The 23,479-nt window shown below is 34.8% G+C and overlaps 1 protein-coding gene across 1 annotated transcript in view; it reads right to left on the minus strand.

The window, feature by feature from the left end:
• Nucleotides 1–23,479, minus strand: part of LOC108671904 (homeotic protein Sex combs reduced) — a 43,565-nt gene continuing 20,086 nt past the window's right edge. The window contains exons 2-3 of the mRNA XM_018159500.2: nt 14,958–15,289; nt 1–75 (exon numbers count right to left, since the gene is read on the minus strand). Coding sequence (XP_018014989.1) covers nt 14,958–15,289 — 332 coding nt within the window. The 3' untranslated portion in view covers nt 1–75. The remainder of the gene's footprint in view (nt 76–14,957; nt 15,290–23,479) is intronic.

Below are 23,479 nucleotides of genomic sequence, written 5' to 3' on the forward strand. Positions count from 1 at the left end.
ATACCCGCCGTACCCGGGGCCGTCCACTCGTTACGACCCCTGACAGCGCGAGAGTTACCACGACCAGGCGGAACCCTGCACAAAAAATATACAATTTAGAGAGTTTTTTAAAATAATTTCTATATTTATAACTTTGTTTGTGCGGAACCCTGCGCAAAAATATACAATCTAGAGAATTTTTTAATACTTTTTAAATATAAAGCATTGTATGCGCGGAACCCTGCACAAAAAATATCCAATTTAGAGAGTTTTTAATACTTTTTAAATATAAATCATTGTATGCGCGGAACCCTGCACAGAAATATCCAATTTAGAGAATTTTTTGATACTTTTTAAATATATATGCCATTATATTTAATGAATGCAAAAATAAAAGGTTTTTAGTGAATCATTTATCATCCTAAAGTTATTACAGCGATATCATTGTTGTAAGCGAGTGTCAAAAAATATGTTTTTGAGTGAGTTTTTATCAACCATGAGTTTTTACATGAAAATCATAATGTGTGAGTGCCTGCCAAAAATATGTATTAAAAAATTTTGCTGTTCTTAGAGTTATTGCATGAACATCGTTGAATGTGTATGACTCGGAAAGGGGAGTTTTCTAACAGAGTTACAACATGAGCATCATTGTATGCGAGTGTCTGCGATGAAAAAATATTTTGTGTTAGTTATTCATTAACCTAAAGTTATTACATGAACATCATTGTGAACAAGTGACTGTCGAAATAAAATATTTTTGAACGAGATTTTTATCAACCTTAGAGTTATTACGTGTGCTTGATTATTTACAAGTGACTGCAAAAACATAAAAATACTTCTATGATATTTAAACATCTTGGAAGAAAGATTATTATACAAGACAAGAATATAATTGTGTGCCGGTCCTTTTGAAAAATAACTCAGTTTGTTATCAACAATTGCTTAGTAATTGCATGTTTATAAAAATAAGCAAACATGGGTTCTGTCCGGTCACTAAAAGGCATTTCGTACATTTGAATTACTTGTAAATGTTGGAATTTGTAAACTGTTCTGCATGGTGTGAATGGCCGAGAACGGTGGATGTGGAAAACAATCGGTTAAAAATGATAATAATAAGTAAATATCAGTGATTAAAAACGATTGTATATAATCTGCAACCACTACTGTGGAAGTTACAGAGCGTTTTTTCGATCCATTACTAATTTTGGAGTCAAAGTGGTCATTTCTTTTTACCATATTAATGAAAATATATTAGAAAATGAAATTCTAACTTCGTCTACGGGATCTTTATGTGTAAAACGCATTGACAAGCAGCGAGGAGAATGAGCTGCTATTCAGATCAACTGCATTTTGGGGTAGCTTGTAAAACGGAACCGTGAAAGGTATCGTGGAAGAATATTAATAAACCTTATACCTCAAATTAGTTATTTAGTTGGTAATTGATATCGATTTCCGCGAAGACCATCATCGAAAATTTAATTTACTGCGATTCTTGAATATTCTTTATCCTTAAAAATTCCCAAAAATTTAATCCACTCACCCCACTAAAGATAATGAAATTCATAGCAGATATTGAATTAAAAAAAATAGAAAGAATTTCATTTCAAAAGAGTACTTCCTTTACTAATTGACAATAAATAATGTTGCTATTCGTTATGTAAAATGTGAGATTTTCGACCACTCTCTGTGATAAAACTGCACGGAAGGTAATATACTGGAAATGCACATTCATTGTGCTACATTTTATACAGTACTGTATCGACACATCTTTAGTGGCATTTCAAGTAAGTTTTTCAGCCGTGAATATGGAAAGAATTAAATTCAATTAGGAACAAACACTTAGAAATTGTTCATTTTATTGCATCACGTTGTATTGTTTATAATTATCACTTAAATAAATTGAGCAAGAAATTCTGAATTGAAGATTATCATAATGAATTTTTATACTTATTTAAGAAAAATGATTTTGAAATTGTTTATTTCAGTTCAATACGTTCGTTGTATAATATAAGTACTTTATTCAATGAATAAAGAACTTATTAATTAGTTATTGTTAAACAGTACGTAACACATCCGAAGATTTATTGGCAATAACTTGGAGTATCATGTGCATCATCAGTTGGTGGAGCGACCATGCATTTAGCGAGTGCAAAAAAGATACTAATAAATAATCTAAAAAAATCTATAGAGAAGGGCTGATTAAAGGCTACCAAAGGACAGATTATCCTCTCAGCTATCAAATGAATAAAGTTTTAAAATCTCCTTGAAAAAAAATTTTAAAATTCCTATACCATCTCATAGATGATGGCATACAAACGTGTAAAAATTTCTCATACGATTTTGCATTGCCACTAAATACTATTTGAACTATGATAAATCTAAGTTTTTTTCGTTGGACGAGTTTCTCTGCGCTTGTATACAACTTTCCTCCATCTGTTTGTAATTTTGAAAGTTCACAAAAAGAATGAATTTTTTTTCACTGCCGCTTAAATGATTTCGTATGCCTAATATGAAAAACTTTTTTTCAGATATTATTCATTTTCGGTTTGAGCTAAACTTAAACTTTGTTGTGTGAAATTATTCAAGTGTTTGATAAGTAGGTGGCATAACTTTTTTCACTGATGACAAATATAAAATCAAAGTTCAGAATATCTTTTTTGTTTCTCAGCTGAATGAATTTAAAATCAACATAAACTCACTTTACAGCAACGAAAAAATAAACTTTCCATGTTCTGGCGTAAAATTTTATTAGTATCGAGTGAGTCGAATATTACACTTCTAATAAATACTTCAGTGTGTATTGCAGCTAGCTCAAAATAGCGCCTGATAAGAGCACAACAAGCAGACGTATACACCTCTTGTCCCTGAGCCAGTATCAATAAAGCTGTGTTATCGTGGCCCAACCGAACCTTGACCGCTCACACATCGTTCACGCGTCAACAACCAGATAAGCCACATTACTGGCCCATACACTTAAGAAAAACTCTGCTAACGCAGCCAACTATTTGTTCATGTTGAGCAATAGATTAGAAATTGAAAAGTCAACATAAATGCCGGTGCAATGGAATTTTTTACGAAAATATTGCTTGGGGTCTTAATCTGGATATAAAAACGAAGATTTCAATTATCATAATTCCAGTGGGATATTTAGTTGCCATGTAGTATTAATTTGATGGCGCTATAATATTACACGAACGAAAATAATCCGCATATGAAATGAGGTCGTAAAAAGTTAAAAATACTATATTTCAGTACTCACTGCAGTGAGTGACAGAGGGCGCATTTTCTCGTCGACGAAAACGTGAAGTCACGGACGGACAGACAGACAGACGGACATAGCGAGCACAATAGTGAATTTTTTCATAAATCAGAAAATGTGCTAAAAAGAGGCTAATGCAGTTCATTCGAACGGCCGTTAGTTAATTGTAGACAGTAAGGTTCAAATGCTCTTACAAATTGCTGCTGTTTTTTGTATAGGAAATAAAAATTTGAAATAAATCAAACATTTTTTATTATTATTCTAATTTCATTAGAAATTTTGGAAAGTTAGCGAGACAGAAATTTTCCAAGGTTGCTTCCACTTTTCAATTTTTGTTATTTGGGTATTCTTGTACCGGAGTAAGTCTTAGATCCATGATATATACTCTATAAATAAAAATGAATAGCACTGAGTGCTAGCAGTGATGTACACTGTAATCTAAAACTCAATTTTTGATACTAGCTTGCATATAAAGTACTAGAAATTTCAGAGAAAATATTGAAACAAGTTTAGTACTACTTCGTCTGTTGCTTGTTTTTACATGTCAAATTTAGTCCACTTATCTTGATGAAGACCGAAATATGGATTCCAAAAACCTTCAAGTTCAGCGTCTTACTTTCTGGCGAACTGAAACCGCAAAGTAACCTCCGAATGAAACTGGTTCAGTGACCGGATCGAGTTTAACACTGAGATCACCTGAGAAACAATAGCTTAAGAACCTTGATAGAAACAGGAAATAGAGCAGTGAATAAAGTTCATACTCACACCGATTTATCACATATATCGTAATTATTTATATGATACATAAATAAGCGATGCTCTAGTTTTTTTTACAGTTTATGAATGCTAGTCGATGATCCCAAGCAAATTACAATAAATATTTTTCGTAAATTCATGCTTAATCACGAATAACAGTTAATTTAATAAAAAAATTAGTTACAGTATTATGTTAAAGAATTTTAGTATTCTCTCAGCCGAACTAAATATGAACCAAAGCGAAAATGAAATGCAAATAGTGTGAGATATATGTTTTGACAAACGCATAACCGTTTTTTCTTTGAAATTCTAAAAATTTGAAATTTGTCTCTATAGTTGAAAATTTTTTACTAATTAACCCACTCCATACACCAGAGTTATCTGATTTCATCATGCCCAACCTTATTTTTATAAATTTAACATGGCTGATCATGACGGTTTCAATTTTGCCGGGAATGCTCTATGAAAACACAAGCTTGATTTTCGTTACTAAAAAAGTTACCTACTACACTCTCGGTCATCTTCTGCTAATTTTCTTATAAAAACGCAATTTGCACTAGCTTGCTTCTTCCTTATCCCAAACGATGCCGAGATTTCCTGGGTCTCCATCCATCACCGATCGATTACTCACCAGCTCTTCCTTCCTACATCTCACCCAATATTGACGATATACAAGTGAATAAACCTCGAAAAATATAACTCAGTACTCACTGCAGTGAGTGACAGAGAGCGCATTTTCTCGTCGACGAAAAGTTGAAGTCACGGACGGACAGACAGACGGACAGACAGACAGACGGACGGACGGACATGGCGAGCACAATAGTGCATTTCTTCCATAAATGAGAAAATGCGCTAAAAAGTAGTGCTTTGGGCCATATTTTTCACTGACGAATTTCTCTTTAATGCTTAATTTTATTTAGACGCTATTATACGTATATTACATTATTATATTCTTACATATCATATCATTTTATTTTACATAGTCGGATCAGTGAATGCAAGTTAATTTTATTATTTATCCAACGTGATCGATATTATTTATCCGATATTATATCGGATATTATATATCCGATACGTGATCGCTGCATTCCTAGACCACTACAATAAAGAAGCCAGCGGCTCTAAAAAGTACCAGCTTTTGAAACGAATTTTCCGCTGATGGTTGATATAATGAATGACTAGAAGGAATTTTAGTCGACGGTGTTACTATAAATGAGTATTCTTTCATGACAATTCCCATAGCGAGGAAAAAATCAAATTGTGCTTAGATTTTTACCTAAATAAGAGAATCTTGGTAAATAATTTAGAGACTGTGCCAAAACTGGCCGTGAATAAACTGCATTTATATTTTACATTTATTACTGAACCTATAGTCATCTGTATTATTGCTTGGGTAACCATCAGAAACAAAGATATTTGTGAAGTATGAAGCACATTCACTCCAATCTATATGTAAAAGTAGTCTTCAAAAATTCTTCGTCGTTTCCAAAAGTATTTTTACTGTATTTTTCTATTTTCTTTTCCAGAATGCCTTTTTGAAAATGCATATAAAAACAAAATCACAATCATTCCAAAGCAGAGAAGTTGAGTCGGTCGCGCCGATCGAAAGTCAGCGTTGATGTCTCAATTTGAGCCTGGAACCAAGTGCTCGAGTGTGCCACTGAGATCATTAAGTCGTGTATTATCCGCGGCAATCGAGCCTTATCTACACAGTATTTTGAAGCTGACGGCGCTTCTATCATTAATTTCAGTCCAGAAAGGGAGAAAATGCACCAAAAATAGGCCATCCAGCGGTCGTTTGTAGCCTTCCAGAATCGTTCGTAGCGCTGCAGGTTTCGTTCATGCTCGAATGCCAACTCGAAAATAGAATAGATTTTGAACTTTCCGGCGAAGGAATGCTCAAATTTTGCGATGAGCTCGGGGCATATCATTCCAAATTTAATTATGCTTCATTTGCACAGCGGTGAAAGGACCGGAATGTGGAATGGATTCGTATTGAGACATTTTTTAACTGAGAATTTACTTCAAGTAAACACCATGCTTGGAAATTGTTGGAAATTCAAACTTGGCGGCATTTTTAAAGGCTTAAAGTCGTGAGACTTTTCTCGGACTTGAAGCGAATGCGAATAAAATTCAAGTTATTGCAAAATTAACACAGTTATTTCCTATTAGATCATATACAAGGCATTGTATAAGGAAAATAGTTCTAATTGATGCATAAATTCTTATCACAGTTTACTCTAATATACTTATTGAAAATTTTTCGCTATTGTATTCTACGCATTCATGAGAATTAATGGACCATCATTCACGGTCTAACGCATGCATGGTGACGCATAGATTTGCACCATGATGTTATAACTGGAAGACGTTTTTATTATGTTCAATTTGGAACTTAATGGAGTCAAAATTTTTCTTATATGAATAACTTCATTCAAGACACGAATTAGAACGTTTTAATCAAATCAAATCCTTAATTTCTATCGAACTCGCAATATTTCATAGAGAAATATTCAAGGTTCGAGTTTCTCTGTTAAAAAATGAACGTACGTGTTGGTGAAGACCTCAAAATGGAGATTTAACGCCACTGGTGGTCTTCAGAAATGAAAGTTAAAAAATCCTATAAGTTTTTATGGACTTCTGAACAACTCATGGCCGTCAGATTACCATTAATATTCTGACTGCACGGAGCCTCATAGCGGTCGTGCATCCAGAAGTTCATACATCATATAACCCATTAATTTCGTCGCATTGTTGTTCTACTATGAGATTATGCATGCCTGTGTGAGCTTGTTCTCTATATTGAATACGTAATTGAGGCAATACAAGATCAAAAATGATTGTTGGCAAGACCAGAGTATTATTTTATCAAAGGTTATTTGATAACTTCATGATGCAAATTTTATAAAATAATTGATGTTTATTATTATTATTATTTTATTTTTAGTTTTAATTCAGGTAGCAAACAAGTTTGCATGATGGAGCACACGCACGCAAACTCATTCACAATTACACAATATTATTATAAACCATATCCAGGGTAATTCAATAACAATCTGCCCGAAATATCAGACAGCAACTCATAGGAATGAATAAGAACCAAATTTGCTCAGAATTTCTTCTGGTATTTATAACTAATTGTCAGTAAAATATTTACTGCAAGGCAATAAATCTATGATAATGAAATAATATTCCACTTATAACATAATTTTCACAAGATAAGATTTCAATTTATTTTGTAAATGCATCAATATTTCGTGAAGAAAACGCGCTAATATGAGATGTTCTCATTTTCTATAAAAACAGTGTTTAATATAACATGTAACTTTTTCATGTAAGGTAACTTTCAATAAATTGTTGTGAGGTTCACTAATATTCACCTCGAACATTTTTATTTTCAGGCCCCTTTTCAGGAATAGTTGGAAGTTGCCTGCGCCAGCTCAACAATGGCGGCTTGGCCAGCAAACATCATTATGAATCACTGAGTTGAGATCGATTAATCTTCGCTTGCTAATGAAGAGCTTCGGCTTCGTAGGCTGGAGGGCCGACCGACGTACAAGCAAACGATCGTTCGGGTTTCTTAGTCCAATTTCAGAAACGTACTTTAAATTGTGACGAACGTCGGTCGATTTTAAGCCAAACATAGCGACAAACGTAGAAAATTGAAGTCCCTTGAAACTGAGAATTTACACCAGTTTAAGAATTCAATAAAAAATTTAAACAATGATGATTTTTACATCGTCCACAGAAAATCGATCGAAATTAAACGCGGCGAGTGCTGAAAAGTTTTATGTAGAGGCCTGCGACGGCCGATTCAATGGACGTTCGTAGGTACCGGCCCTGGCTTACCTATTCACTACTAAGGCTGGCATCACACGACAGCTTCTGATGGATGATCCAAGCCAGTCATTGGCTGCCATTTTGTGGCCTCTTATATCCCATCAAGCATTCAGCATTGTTCATTTTCTGTGAGTCTTCATACCTATTACTTTATTTATTACTTTATTTATATTACTTTATTTATGTTACTTTTTTTATTAATTTATTTAGTAGTGAATTGGATCTGATGATTTGGTTTCTAAATATAAAATACTTGATGATGAATATACTGATATAAGCGAGTTTTCTGCATTATTCACACTAAAATTTGTTTCAACGATGACTGGATAAATTTGGTAGTATAAATGGCAGCACAACAAAATCTGACAACAAAAATTTCGGTATCCGAAAGATCTCTTTGAGCATTTTCTCGGTCAGGATTATGTCGTTCTGGCCATATGTGAACGGTAGAACTAAATTTATTGCCTCACTAATTAATATTAATTTATTTTAATGAATTCGTTTTTGAGCAACAAATTTCACCCCTCTTATGTTTCATTTTCTATGTTATTCATTATTTTTGGATAAAAAATTAAGCTTATTTGCGTGCTGCACCATGCAAATTAAATGGTCGGTATGGCTCACTCGGTAATTAATACCCTAAAAGTGAGTTACTCCTATTATAAGTCTGTATTTAAATTTATTCACAGGAGGATAATCATAGGTCAATGTGAGTCATGGAATAAAATTGAGTCTGTAAGTTTAAAAATTCGCACAATTTAAAAAAAAATGAACAATCCGAAGGGAGTTATCCACGAATAAAGTAATCTGCGTGTAGAATTAGGATTGAGCTTCAATTTTTTACTTTACTCAAACCTCTTGTGCACGCGAGATTACATTCAACAGTTCAACCATGACCAGATAATATTCGCAGTACTTTAGTAAATCTATGCATATATGTTTCACTACGTGTTGAAAATACCATCAAATGAAATTCATACTCCGAGAAATAAAAAAATAAAAACAATGAGAATATGAGCCTTCAATTTGTCTTGTTTTTAGAAGCTGCAAACGAAATAATGATAAGAACAAGGCAATAAAGATGGGCAGCCAGACCGGGCATAGATGCAGAGCTCGCGACTGCCTCTCGCATGATGGATCTCTGCCGTCCTGCTCAGTTCTCCACATACCCTGGGTCCCTTGTCCCCTATAATTATGTCAGTTTCCCTCTACAAAGGATAAATGACAGCGCCTAAGATTAATCACCGATGATGTTATATGAAACAATGATGACTTAGATACGAACTTGCAAGAAAAATGGCCTCTGCCCGGGCTTGATGAATGATATCTCTTGACGAATACACTCATGACGAAATTGTATGTAATGAATGGGTGATGTCAGGCAGGGCTTTGATGTGAGGGTAGCTTAGTGGTTTGTGGTGGCCAAGCGGCTGGTTTTGATTCTGCAAGGGGTAACGGTGTAGGCTGGAAATTTATTAACGTATGCTTGCACATGTACTTTTTGTAGGACCTTTTTTTTAATGATACTAGGTAAAAAAAAAGCCGAGCTTAAAGTCATGCAAGACCATTTTTTTTATCACAGTGGAGAGTTCAAATTAAACCTCTCTCTCTGGGGGTTAAACCATCTTGCCTGGAGCCCTTTTAATTTTGAAATGATTTTTCATCCAATTTCATTTGTTAAATGATGTTATTTCGATCCATGGAAAACTTTTCTCTTGTTGCATTGAAGTGTGACTTTGTCAAAGTTTTAGAGAACGCTCCTCGTTTATCAGGAACTCGATCATCTATATTTCTCCTCTCTAGCTGGTACGAATTGAAAAGAAGATTTAATAAAACACGTTTCATTGTTAAATAACTTTGGCTGGATTAAGAGATTTACTCTAGATTATTTTTGAAATAAATTCATCGAATATTTTGATTAAATTTAGAAAGTGAATAATTGGACGAAATTTAGAATGTAGAACCTGACAACCTAAATTCCTGCACCTGATAAGTCGTTAAAAATTGAAAATAGGGATTATTTCATCAACTAATGCAGATGAATTGCTAATATATGTAAATTTATGGCTGTCAGTTTAAGGAATTTATTTCGATTGGTTAGTTGCAGCGAGTTAACCAATGTTAACTGCTCTACATTTGACGATTGTGAAAAGTATGGATTGAAAAAATTGAACTTAGCTTGCATTATGGATTCAACGGGTTGAAAAGTAGCTAGTAGTCTCATGCTAATTGCTTGAATGTTCAAAATTTAGCTAATATAGGAAAGGAAGTGAGAAGAACGGTAACTAGAGGAGGTGGAAGGGAGGACGGAGCTTGCGTCCTGTCCGCATCTGTCAACGTCAGTTCAGACAACCGTCCGCGCCAGACCCGTCCGTCCCTCCTGCCCGACGCAAGTCTCTTTCCCGCACCGATTTCGCCCGTCTCATCATGAGCTATACTGATATTTTTATGGTATACTTAAAATTATTCGAATAAGAGCTAACTAACTTACGTCACATATTTAAAACTCCAATAGAGCCAGTTCGAGCAATGAACCCGTTCCGACCAACGTTCTAATCATGAACCCGTTCCAACCAACATTGTCATGTTATACTTTGTGTGCGCTAGTCCTAGAATAAATTATAGATCAATCGAATAAATGTTGTAATAGTGACTTTTCTTCTAGAACCAACTAACTTAAAGTGACAAACTAATCTGCTTACGTCACAAATGTATAAGCCTCATTGTGTTATGAAAACAAACATTGGAGGTCGGAGAGTTAAGGGAAACTGTTGCATGTTTGAGGGGAAATTTTACAAGATCAAGAAGATATGTTGTGAGAAAAGAAGGAATGTTGGAAGTCCAAGATGTAATGTTGGAATATTAAGTTGAAATGTCTACTTTTACGGAGAAATGTTGGCAGATTAAAAGGGAATATTATTGTGATGAAGGGAAATGTTGCAAGATTGAGAGGTAATGTTATAATATCAACGGATGATGTTGAAATAAAATGGCGAAATGTTATAGAACTAATTGAAATTACTGAAATGCGTTCTTGCGAGGCACCCAAAAAGCAATGACCAAAGAGCAACAAGATTTTTTTTTGCGTTGCTAACGTGTACAGTAAAGCAATCAATTATACTCAAGTACAGACAAAAAATTAATACGACGAAGTAAAGTTGAATCTATTCAGCCTGATAACCATCAAAAACATCAGTCTGATAACCATAAAAAGTATGTTAACTATTGGGAGCGACAAATTTTTTCATTATCCCTCAAACAAAATGTCTCAAACATCCAGTTGCACATTTATTGTGGGGAGTATAGATGTCTTCAAGGGAGCAAGCAAATGAAATTAGCATGTTCTATGTTTTAAACGATTAAAAAATTGTCTTAGTTAAATTCTTCAGAAAGAATACATTCGCATAATTTGTTTTCACCGCGCATGGAATTCGAATGACACCCAACTGAACATTAGGAACAATTTTAATTCTTAATTATGCCTATACCTGCGTGAGAAACGCAAATGTTTCTGCAGGAATAGGTGTGAGAGGAGTTTTTTACTTTACAAAATCTAATACACTTGATGTTTCAGTACATATCAATGATTCAAAGAGAAAAGCTGTGTTATCGAGGCCCAACCGAGCCTTGACCGCTCACACATCGTTCACGCGTCAACAACCAGATAAGCCACATTACTGGCCCATACACTTAAAAAAAGTCTGCTAAAGCAGCCCACTTGATTGGAGTTGTGTATGTGAATGAATGACCTTCGATCAAGAAAAACTCTGCTATTGCAGCCAACTTGATTGGAGCTGAGCATGTCAATGATTGATCTTCTATAAAGAAGAACTCTGCTAAAGACGCCAACTTGATTGGAGTTATGTATGTGAATGATTGACATTCCATAAAGAAAAACTCTGCTAATGCAGCCAACTTGATTGGAGTTGTGCATGTGAATGAATGGCCTTCGATGTCAAGCCCGTAAGCACAATGAAGAACCCACATAAACTGCGTTTCAATATTCTGTTTCAAACTCAAGTGCTCAATTTGTTCATGTTGAGCAATAGATTAGAAATTGAAAAGTCAACATAAATACCGGTGCACTGGATTTTTTACGAAAATATTGCTTGGGGTCTTAATGTGGATATAAGAACGAAGACTTCAAGTACCATAATTCTAGTGGGATATTTAGTTGCCAAGTAGTATTAATTTTACTACGCTATAAAAATACACGAACAAAAATAATTCGCTTATGAAATGTGGCAGTAAAAATAAAAGAATAATATAACTCGGTACTCACTTCAGTGAGTGGCAAAGAGCGCATTTTCTCGTCGACGAAAACGGGAAGTCATGGACGGACAGACAGACGGACAGACAGACAGACGGATATGCGAGCACAATAGCGCCTTTTTTCCATAAAAGAGAAAATGCCCTAAAAAAAGGCTTATGTATTTCATTCGAACGGCTGCTAGTTAAATATAGACAATGAGGATAAAATGCTCTTCCAATTTGCAGCTGTTTTTTGTATTCGAAATTAAAATTTGAAATAAATCGAACATTATTATTATTATTCTATTTTAATTAAAAATTTTGGAAAGTTAGCGAGGCGGACATTTTCCAATGATGCTTCCACGTTTCAATTTTTGTTATTTGGGTATTCTTGTACCGGAGTAAGTTTTCGATCTATGATATATATTCCATTAATAGAAATGAATAGCACTGAGTGCTAGCTTTCATATAAAGTAGGGTAACATGGGGCAGCGAGCCCACTGCGGGTCACGGGCCCATAGCGGGTTTCTCGCTAAGTATGGCAGATATTGGTCCGTGTTCAAACCTGACAACCTAAATTCCTGCACCTGATAAGTCGTTAAAAATTGAAAATAGGGATTATTTCATCAACTAATGCAGATGAATTGCTAATATATGTAAATTTATGGCTGTCAGTTTAAGGAATTTATTTCGATTGGTTAGTTGCAGCGAGTTAACCAATGTTAACTGCTCTACATTTGACGATTGTGAAAAGTATGGATTGAAAAAATTGAACTTAGCTTGCATTATGGATTCAACGGGTTGAAAAGTAGCTAGTAGTCTCATGCTAATTGCTTGAATGTTCAAAATTTAGCTAATATAGGAAAGGAAGTGAGAAGAACGGTAACTAGAGGAGGTGGAAGGGAGGACGGAGCTTGCGTCCTGTCCGCATCTGTCAACGTCAGTTCAGACAACCGTCCGCACCAGACCCGTCCGTCCCTCCTGCCCGACGCAAGTCTCTTTCCCGCACCGATTTCGCCCGTCTCATCATGAGCTATACTGATATTTTTATGGTATACTTAAAATTATTCGAATAAGAGCTAACTAACTTACGTCACATATTTAAAACTCCAATAGAGCCAGTTCGAGCAATGAACCCGTTCCGACCAACGTTCTAATCATGAACCCGTTCCAACCAACATTGTCATGTTATACTTTGTGTGCGCTAGTCCTAGAATAAATTATAGATCAATCGAATAAATGTTGTAATAGTGACTTTTCTTCTAGAACCAACTAACTTAAAGTGACAAACTAATCTGCTTACGTCACAAATGTATAAGCCTCATTGTGTTATGAAAACAAACATTGGAGGTCGGAGAGTTAAGGGAAACTGTTGCATGTTTGAGGGGAAATTTTACAAGATCAAGAAGATATGTTGTGAGAAAAGAAGGAATGTTGGAAGTCCAAGATGTAATGTTGGAATATTAAGTTGAAATGTCTACTTTTACGGAGAAATGTTGGCAGATTAAAAGGGAATATTATTGTGATGAAGGGAAATGTTGCAAGATTGAGAGGTAATGTTATAATATCAACGGATGATGTTGAAATAAAATGGCGAAATGTTATAGAACTAATTGAAATTACTGAAATGCGTTCTTGCGAGGCACCCAAAAAGCAATGACCAAAGAGCAACAAGATTTTTTTTTGCGTTGCTAACGTGTACAGTAAAGCAATCAATTATACTCAAGTACAGACAAAAAATTAATACGACGAAGTAAAGTTGAATCTATTCAGCCTGATAACCATCAAAAACATCAGTCTGATAACCATAAAAAGTATGTTAACTATTGGGAGCGACAAATTTTTTCATTATCCCTCAAACAAAATGTCTCAAACATCCAGTTGCACATTTATTGTGGGGAGTATAGATGTCTTCAAGGGAGCAAGCAAATGAAATTAGCATGTTCTATGTTTTAAACGATTAAAAAATTGTCTTAGTTAAATTCTTCAGAAAGAATACATTCGCATAATTTGTTTTCACCGCGCATGGAATTCGAATGACACCCAACTGAACATTAGGAACAATTTTAATTCTTAATTATGCCTATACCTGCGTGAGAAACGCAAATGTTTCTGCAGGAATAGGTGTGAGAGGAGTTTTTTACTTTACAAAATCTAATACACTTGATGTTTCAGTACATATCAATGATTCAAAGAGAATGTTCTCACGAAAAATGATTGGCGATGAAAAATTTCTAAGACAATTTTTAAATTATGCACTATCAAATTACTTCAGAAATAGCTTCAATGAAAGACCAAGATTATGTTCGCTAATATTGTTGTGTGAATCCTCATCGTATGCATTGTGTTTGCATATTAATTTTACCGATTTCACATAGCATTAGATACAACTGTGCAAAAATTCCTGATAAGCAAATAAAAATTCCCTCTCTCATATCACTCAGATCTATTACATCCGTGGGCATTTATTTCAATATATTTGAATAATTATCATTCCTGTGATGAATAACAATTAAAATTGCCACGTACATTGAATCTGTAACATTTTTTCTGTAACTGTGAATGTTAACATTCAAGCCCACTCCGTTGAGATTTCGATTTTCAAATATGAGATACTATTAGAATTAAATTAATTAGTAAGAAGCCTTTGTATTCATTTAACCCTGCGAGTTATTATATACTAACTGAAAAAATACTAAGTAAAACTTTCGTATCAGTTGTCACTTTCATTGAATATTTCAAGTCCATCAGCAAAATTCATCAATATGCATTATTTTTTGTTGTCTATTTTACATATTTTTATTGACTGCGAATTTTCTAAAAAAATTTGCTTATGTAAAATATGTTTTCATCAATCAAAACCAAAACTCACCTAGTAGTAGGCTTTGGTATCCAATTCGGCGAGGTGAGGGTGGAAGTGATGTTGTTGCATCATATGATGATGCATTTGATGATATGCCTGAGGATGCATGCCCATACCGGCATTCATACTAGCCATTTTGTGTTCTTTCTTCCACTTCATCCTCCTATTTTGGAACCAGATTTTGATTTGTCGTTCTGTGAGGCAGAGAGCGTGTGCGATTTCTATCCTTCGCCTCCTCGTAAGGTATCGGTTGAAGTGAAACTCCTTCTCCAGCTCCAGAGTCTGGTAGCGAGTGTACGAAGTTCGTTGACGCTTCGTCTCCCCGTTCGAATTCACTGTACCTGAAAGAAAATTCATTAAGTTCATGTGCTATGCAAACATGAGGTTCAAATGTCTAATTTAGAACTGAGAATCGTCCACAGAATCGTTGAACAGAAAATGTTAAAAATTTTAGGTGTGAAAAACTCGATGATAGTAATGCAATATGTTACTATGTCGCACAAGTCCGTAGATGGCCGCAACATATTTTTTTTAATTTTAGATATGACTAAATTATTCACATCTAAAAACATCAAATATGCATGAATTCGTCAAAATTTTAGAATTAAATCCCATGATGCAAAGAAAATCGAAGGAAAATCTTCATTGGAATCAATAAAAACAAACATTTTCATATGTTAATAAAAAATTCAAATGTTGCCGTTCAACGTTTTTGCTCAGTTAGCGATTATTTATATAAACAAATTACAAAAACATGTTAAACGGAGCGTTGCTCTTGCCACAATCTGCTCGCCGATACATGAAAGCTGATCTTAGAGAAACACTGTAGCCGTTAATCTTAGCCATGATCTACAATTTCGAGGCTGAGTAATAAATTGGTACAAGTTGCACCTGGGATTCGAACAATAGCAGTTTGCTGCGATATCTTGCAGGGGTTGGATTTAACATGAGGCTTATGGATCTATTTAAATATCTTATATAAATGTTAACCATAGATGGGGGTGCAAGCGATTAGACGTAATTTCAATGATTTAAAGGAAAAGAAAATGTCTATAGTAAATTTCACCATAATTTCATTGAAATATTTTTTTTTTTTTTCAGTAAATTACAGTGAACTCACTTGGAATTTCTTTCGTCATTAAATTCTTGGTTAAATTACAATTTAGTATAAGCAATTTTCATAAATACTTGTATACTAATGAAAGAGAAAATAAAGTCGGTCATAAGAAAAATTTATTGTCCACTTTAAATTCTTAGTCCATAAATTAACGCATTGTTTTCCATTTCGTTTCATCAATTTTTTTTTCTTGAGTAAAACACATGAAGTAAATAAATTGTGATGACAATAAATAACGACCACCAGTTCAGCATTATGAGCTAGCTATGAATGATATAGGGCAATTTTTTTAGTTTGAAATAATAAATCATGAGACCCATTCACTAGTCGACGCTACATGAGTGAATACGGAGTGAATATGTAAAAAATGCATTTATGGCAGCCTTAAAACCTATTTACACATTCAAATTTAGCTATGTACCTATACATGTATATATAGATCCAATAACATTTACATGTGCTGCAGCATCGGTGAGTAGTTATTCTGAAACAATAATTGCAAATTGTATTAGTTTTATTGAGCAGAGACATAACGAAGTTAAAAAGCGTGAAAATGAAATAAATGTGAATGTTGATAGGCCAACTTTTTCAAATCGGTATTACTACAGTAGTTCAGTTAACAGGAAAGAAAAAATATATGTTTCTTTGTTGCAAGTCAAACATCTATGGCAATGATTAGAAAGAAACTCGACACAATATTCGTCACATTAGAATCAAAACTCGAATATCTCTAAGGACACAACAAGTTTGGGAAAATAGCCTTGTTTTCTTTGTCGTTTACTTTTCGGTCTTGTGTTTTATCCATGGCATCAGCAGAACAAATTAGCAGTGAGAGCGAGTGTGTAATATTAATTAAGCGACACAGATTTAAAGCCATTAAAAGCAAAAACAGTGGTGTTTACAATGATATATGTGGCTAGCTTCGACACCAGCTATAATTAGGTTTATTTATTGCACTCGCTGAAACACAAGTCCACATAGGTCCTGTCTTGGTAAACCATGCATTATGAACGGTTATCGGTGGCCACTAAATGGTTGGAAATAGATGACAATGTTTGGAAATGGTAATGACTGGAAATTATTGGAAATGGTGATGGTAGAAAATGGTAGTTGGAAATAGTGATGGTTGTAAATGGTAATGGTTGAAAATAGTAATTGTTGGAAATGGTGATGGCTGAAAATGGTGATAGTTGGAAATGGTGATGGTCGAAAATGTTGATGGTCGAAAATGGTGATACTTAAATATGGCAATGATTTTAAATGGTGATGGCTGAAAATAGCAAAGGTTGGAAATGTTTGATAAGCCAATGGTTTTCACCGAGGCCAGAGAATATGTTTGGATTTGTTGAAGGCCATGAAGTGGTTGAATTATAGATTCCAAGGCTCTTTTTTAGCCGCAGCCATTGCCATAAATTAGCAGGCTAGGCAGCCCACTCTGGCCACTCTGGTTTCTCCTCTCATGCTGTTGATTTATTTTATTTCAGCCTATTGATGGGTGTGGAAATAATTATAACTCTGTCATGAGTAATAAAACATGGAGTGTTTTTTAACTCATTTACAATCCAGTATTGGCAATTAGCTTCAGAAAATACATTGCATCTACATACTCGTGAATTACGTGAGTAATTAGGTGGGTATCCATTTGGTGATTGTTATGAAACAATTTACATCTAAATACATAAATATTATTTTCATTTAATTTTTAAGCAAATTTCTTCGCATGAGACAGATTTCATAAATTCGGTCCACTTTTGAAAAAGCGGGAATTCAATAAGAAAACCATTTATAATCTTTCGTAGTTCCTGAAAGTAAGCTTAACTCAATATTTTATTAGTTGCTCTTTTTTATGGCCAACCTATCTATTTTATGTAACCTAACTTATTATATTATTTTTATAGATAGTTATATAACTTATTTTATATAACTATTTTTAGCCTTTATATCTTAGACCTACAACAAACTTACTACAATGGTGATATAATTGTTGCACAAGTTCAAGTTCCGCTTTTTCGACGATAAATCAGTCAGATTTATAATGAAGTTATCGTCATGGTATACGTACAATCGACGTACTCTCGTTATGCTTGGTCTATTCGCGCAACGTTTGTCTCTCGGTTAGGAGAGAAATTAATTGAGTTGTCGACAAGCGCTGCTTAATGAGCTTTGGCTTGGCCTAAATTCGAAGTTTTCAGTGCTATTGTTTAAAGTCGTGCAGGCAGAAATTGACTGTGAGCATGCACGCGATCGGTAGGTGAAGATCAGACTTGAAATTTATTGATTGTCTTGCAGCAAGGCATTGTATCAGTAATTGAAACAAAGAATTAAACTCTCCCAATGATTTTTGATGCTTGCATTCTCAAATTATTTCACATTTCACTTTTCACATTCATACCATCTAACAAATTTGGGCAGTTTCAGTTTTAGTTTAATTTTGTCGGAATGTTAAAGTTTAATTTTGTTTTTGTTTTGGAGTTTAGTTTAATTTTGTTGGAATGTTAAAAACACAAAAATGTTAGCCTTGGGCCATGTAGACAAGTTAATTATTTGATGCAGCAATGCTTCAAAATCCATCAGACAATATTTTATACCGCTTTTTTCGCGCTCAGGAACAAAATAGGGTATCAAAATAGATTGCTCATATCCGTAGAATAAAACATAAAATAACTAACTAAAACACTGAATGATTCTCTTGAATTAATGTTGTCAAACAATACAATATATAAATAGAATAATAGCAATAGGTTAGATAAGTTTTGCTCTCATACCAGTATCTGTTTCAGAAATTTTATCCTCAACCGAGAAATTTGGTTACTGAATGACCTAATTCAGAAATAACCGTCGGCTGACGTTCACGACATCGAACGATCGAACTACGGAGCATCGAGCAGATTTCCGGAGACTCATGATAAGTGCAAGCTTGGGTGGCTCCTGAGCGGGAACTTGACACGTACTAATGTTACCTCAGGGAACAACCGGCAAGCGGCTGCCTTTAAATCATTCTAGCTGCAACCAACGCTCCCTATATAGTTACCCCCACAACCAGCCGCTCTACGTTGTCGGTGGAAGCAACTTATTGACATTCCTATGGATATTCAGCTGGGTAAAATTGTGCTTTATGGGTGAGATTAATCCTTAACAATATAATTTAATATAAGTAGATGTAGGGGCATCTTACAATCATTCTTGCTGCAACCAACGCTCCCCAGTTACCCCCACAACTCAGCCGCTCTACGGTGACGGTGGGAGCAACTTATTGACATTCTTATGGATATTCAGCTGGGTCAAATTGTGCTTTATGGGTGAGATTAATCCTTAACAATATAATTTAATATATGTAAAAGTAGGAGCATCTTACAACATACTATACTATCTCTTATGTACTCTTTGCTGTCGATGGACAATGTCATTTTTGTTGATATTTCAATTAATTTAAAAGTATATTTGTTTAAGTTTCTATGTAAATAAGCCAATTAAATTTGAAAGCTTTGAAAATATGATAATTTCAATTGTCATACATATTAGAAAATAATATTCACAATTTTAGACATTATTAAACAATTAGACATTATTAAACAATTAATTTCAAGAATCCAAGCTTTTTGCGTTTGAATAGCATTAATATGGATACTTCGATGGTTCGTTGTTTGCATATACAGACAGCTTGCCAAACAAGTTTTGTTTTGGGGACTCATAAGTAAGAATTCGCGCCTATAAGCGAGAATTTATTTGCATTCAAAATATATATTTTGAATATATTGAAAAATGGTAATGATGTTCTCATATAAATATAAGTATTATGATATAACATAATATAATATAATATAATATAACATAATATAATATCTGTCTCTTATACACATCTAGATGTGTATAAGAGACAGGTCTTGGTAAACCATGCATTATGAACGGTTATCGGTGGCCACTAAATGGTTGGAAATAGATGGTATTGGTTGGAAATGGTAATGGCCGGAAATTATTGGAAATGGTGATGGTAGAAAATGGTAGTTGGAAATAGTGATGGTTGTAAATGGTAATGGTTGAAAATAGTAATTGTTGGAAATGGTGATGGCTGAAAATGGTGATAGTTGGAAATGGTGATGGTCGAAAATGTTNTTGAAGTAAGCAGCACAGTAAGTATTGAAGTGATGTCTGCTGCACAAGTATTGAAGTAAGCAGCACAGTGAGTATTGAAGTGATGTCTGCTGCACAAGTATTGAAGTCATGTCTGCTGCACAAGTATTGAAGTAAGCGGCACAGTAAGTATCGAAGTAATGTCTGCTGCAAAAGTATTGAAGTAAGCAGCACAGTAAGTATTGAAGTAATGTCTGCAGCACAGTAAGTATTGAAGTAATGTCTGTTGCACAAGTATTGAAGTAAGCAGCCCAGTAAGTATTGAAGTAATGTCTGCTGCACAAGTATTAAAGTAAGCAGCACAGTCAGTATTGAAGTAATGTCTGCAGCACAGTAAGTATTGAAGTAAGCAGTACAGTAAGTATTGAGGTGATCAGTCTGCTGCACAAGTATTGAAGTCATGTCTGCTGCACAAGTATTGAAGTCATGTCTGCGGCACAAGTATTGAAGTAAGCAGCACAAGTATTGAAGTAAGCAGCACAAGTATTGAAGTAATGTCTGCTGCACAAGTATTGAAGTATGTGATAAACACGGCACGCACACGGCATGGCCATGGCAGACGTTGGTCGTGTCTGAGCGGCGTTGGCTGCGTAGCGCGGGCTTGAAGGGAACAAATGGCGCTGTCACTCATTACCCTTCAACTGGTCGCGCTCATTAAAAGGTGCTGTCTCTGCAGCCAGCGCATAACCTGCCCCTGTACCACCTTCAAAACATCTAGCAACTAATCCTCAAGCTTCGCTATTTCAGCCAGCTCAATTACATCTCTTCTTGCTTAGTTTTTTTCTGTTATAGGATCTACTTGTTGTGTTATAAGAAAAACTTCTTGGTTTTATAGTTTTTTCGTTATTGTTTTATCGAAACCACGCGTTGTCTTATCAGAAATATTTATTATTCAGTTTTTTGATACGTGATCCTTCTCATGCAACTTTTTAGCGCATTTTCTCATTTATGGAAAAAATGCACTATTGTGCTCAACATGTCCGTCTGTCTGTCTGTCCGTCTGTCTGTCTGTCCGTCCGTCCGTGACCTCAAGTTTTCGTTGACGAGAAAAAGCGCTCTCTGTCACTCACTTCAGTGAGTACTGAGTTATATTTTTTTAATTTGTTAGTTTCACTTGCTACTTCCTTCCTAGTAAAAATTTACTGGGAAGGAAGGGAAATTTTTTATCAGAAGCGGCAGCTTCTGATTTGGATTACCAGAAGCTGGGGTGACTCTAAATTTTGTTAGGGTTGTTCCTTATCACCAAACTTATTATCATTCATAAAGAAATTCACTTGAAACACACACATGTTCCTATTCAATTCGGCTCGATAACAACACTCTAATTTAAGTTCGAGTAAATACTTTAGCATAGTTCGATTATAGTCCTAACTATTTATTAGGCTTTTTATATAGTTTTGTGTCCGTATGACTTCTTGTTGTGGGACTCCGTTTAGAATAGATTTCTACAACACTAAATTGAAAAACTAAATGATTTTCGAATAGTGCAATACTAAAGCCTGCAGTGTACTATTTCTTTCGTCTTCTCAACTTCCAAGTTATCCTACAGCTTGATGCAGCTACTTGGGTACATAACTTGAATTTAAAATATTTGTCAATAAAATATATTTGCCATCATATTGAAATATTTTCCAAGTGTGTAACGATCACCCAAATACCTTGAGCTAAAAAATCAAAAGAATTACGCACGTTTATTCAGATTCGCTTCACGTCAATAGTCATCACATAAAAATGATCAGGCTAAGAGCAGAACTAAGTCTTGCATGTCCCTGTAAATCTCAAACAAAGGAAGATCCGAGCTTTTTGAGGCTCATTTAATAATTATTTAACATCAGGAATCACTTCTTTACACGTTAATCCTTTATAAATAAATTTAAGAACCACTATAGGTGAAAATTAAGCGGTTCCTGATTGTTCTTTAAATCAGCTACTTGTTGTATGCAATGCCATGCAACTCACCCCATATACACGTCGCCAAGTCAATGCACGTCTCAATCTTAATTGCAGAGCCTAAACGCAACGTTTGTTCCAGCGTGCATATGCAAATGACGTGCAAATTCTACAACGAGGCAGACTAGGGGCCATGAAGCGCACAGGCAAACAATATTTATGTGAACTTTGAGGCTTGGTGATGCACAACTGCCAGTCTCGTGAAGATTTAATGCTAGAGAGGGCAATTAAATAGGATCAATCAAATAATTTTACTTTTTGCTTCAAAGAGAACTCGAAGAAAATCTGGAGTGGGACCCACTACAGAGGCGTACAAACAAAAGTTTACTTTTATTGAATTTTCCAAGAAGTAATTTGCATAATTAAAAAATTGCGGTAACTTAATATATCAAATATGGAATAATATTGGTACGAATTATTACACCATCGGAAATTTTCTACCAATGACGTTAAATTTAAAGAAGTGAATATAAATCAATAATAATTCAAAGATGTACAGCCAAGCCATATGTCATCATTTATTCATTTTTATGCACGAGAATAATCATTTATTCTCAAAAGATATGAATAGTTATCTCTGTCATTGAAGAAAAATATAACATCATACTATACAAGTTTGCATCTCACAATATTGTTTTCCCCGACTATTGATAAAGAGAGATAAAGCTGCACTCACCGCAGTTATTTATAGCTTCTATACCTCAGGCCCTTCGCAAATCCGGAAACAGACGCCGCATGCATTTAACAAAATCTCGTCTAGGTCTTCAGTACAACCGCAAAGTATTTTTCGCACAGACCACCGACCGCAGTTCGCAGGTCGTCCGCCAGGTGCTTCGAGCAAACAAGCTATTGAAATAACTGCACACACATGTATAGATGCAACCCAACGGAATTAGTCAAAACTAGATAAATATAACAACAAACAAATAAAATAACAATCGCTGGCATTGACAACAACGCGCCTTTTAACACTTATCTGTTGTAATGTCATAGCGCGGAGAACAAGCGTTGTCCGAGAAAGATTAATGATCCAAAACGCTGGCCTTCTTGTACGCGTCACAATAGATCATCCAATGTGTCGCCCATCGTCAGCTCTGGACCCAGTGAACAACGAGCCCCTGTTCCCCAAAAATGTCTTCAGCCTTCAAGACTTGGAGCAAAATATCGTCTTTCTTTAAGACTACAAGGGAAATATTTATTTATTATTTGAAATCCGATTGGGTATGTAGGGGGTAACTCTTCCAGCTCGGAAACCTTTTAGACATATCATACCTTGCTTGAAGTCTCAAAAAATATGTATGCTATCCTTAAGTTTCAGAGGCATATTTCATCG

The sequence above is a fragment of the Hyalella azteca genome, unplaced genomic scaffold (assembly GCF_000764305.2).
Source record: "Hyalella azteca isolate HAZT.00-mixed unplaced genomic scaffold, Hazt_2.0.2 contig8696, whole genome shotgun sequence".
NCBI classification, from domain to species: Eukaryota; Metazoa; Arthropoda; class Malacostraca; order Amphipoda; family Hyalellidae; genus Hyalella; species Hyalella azteca.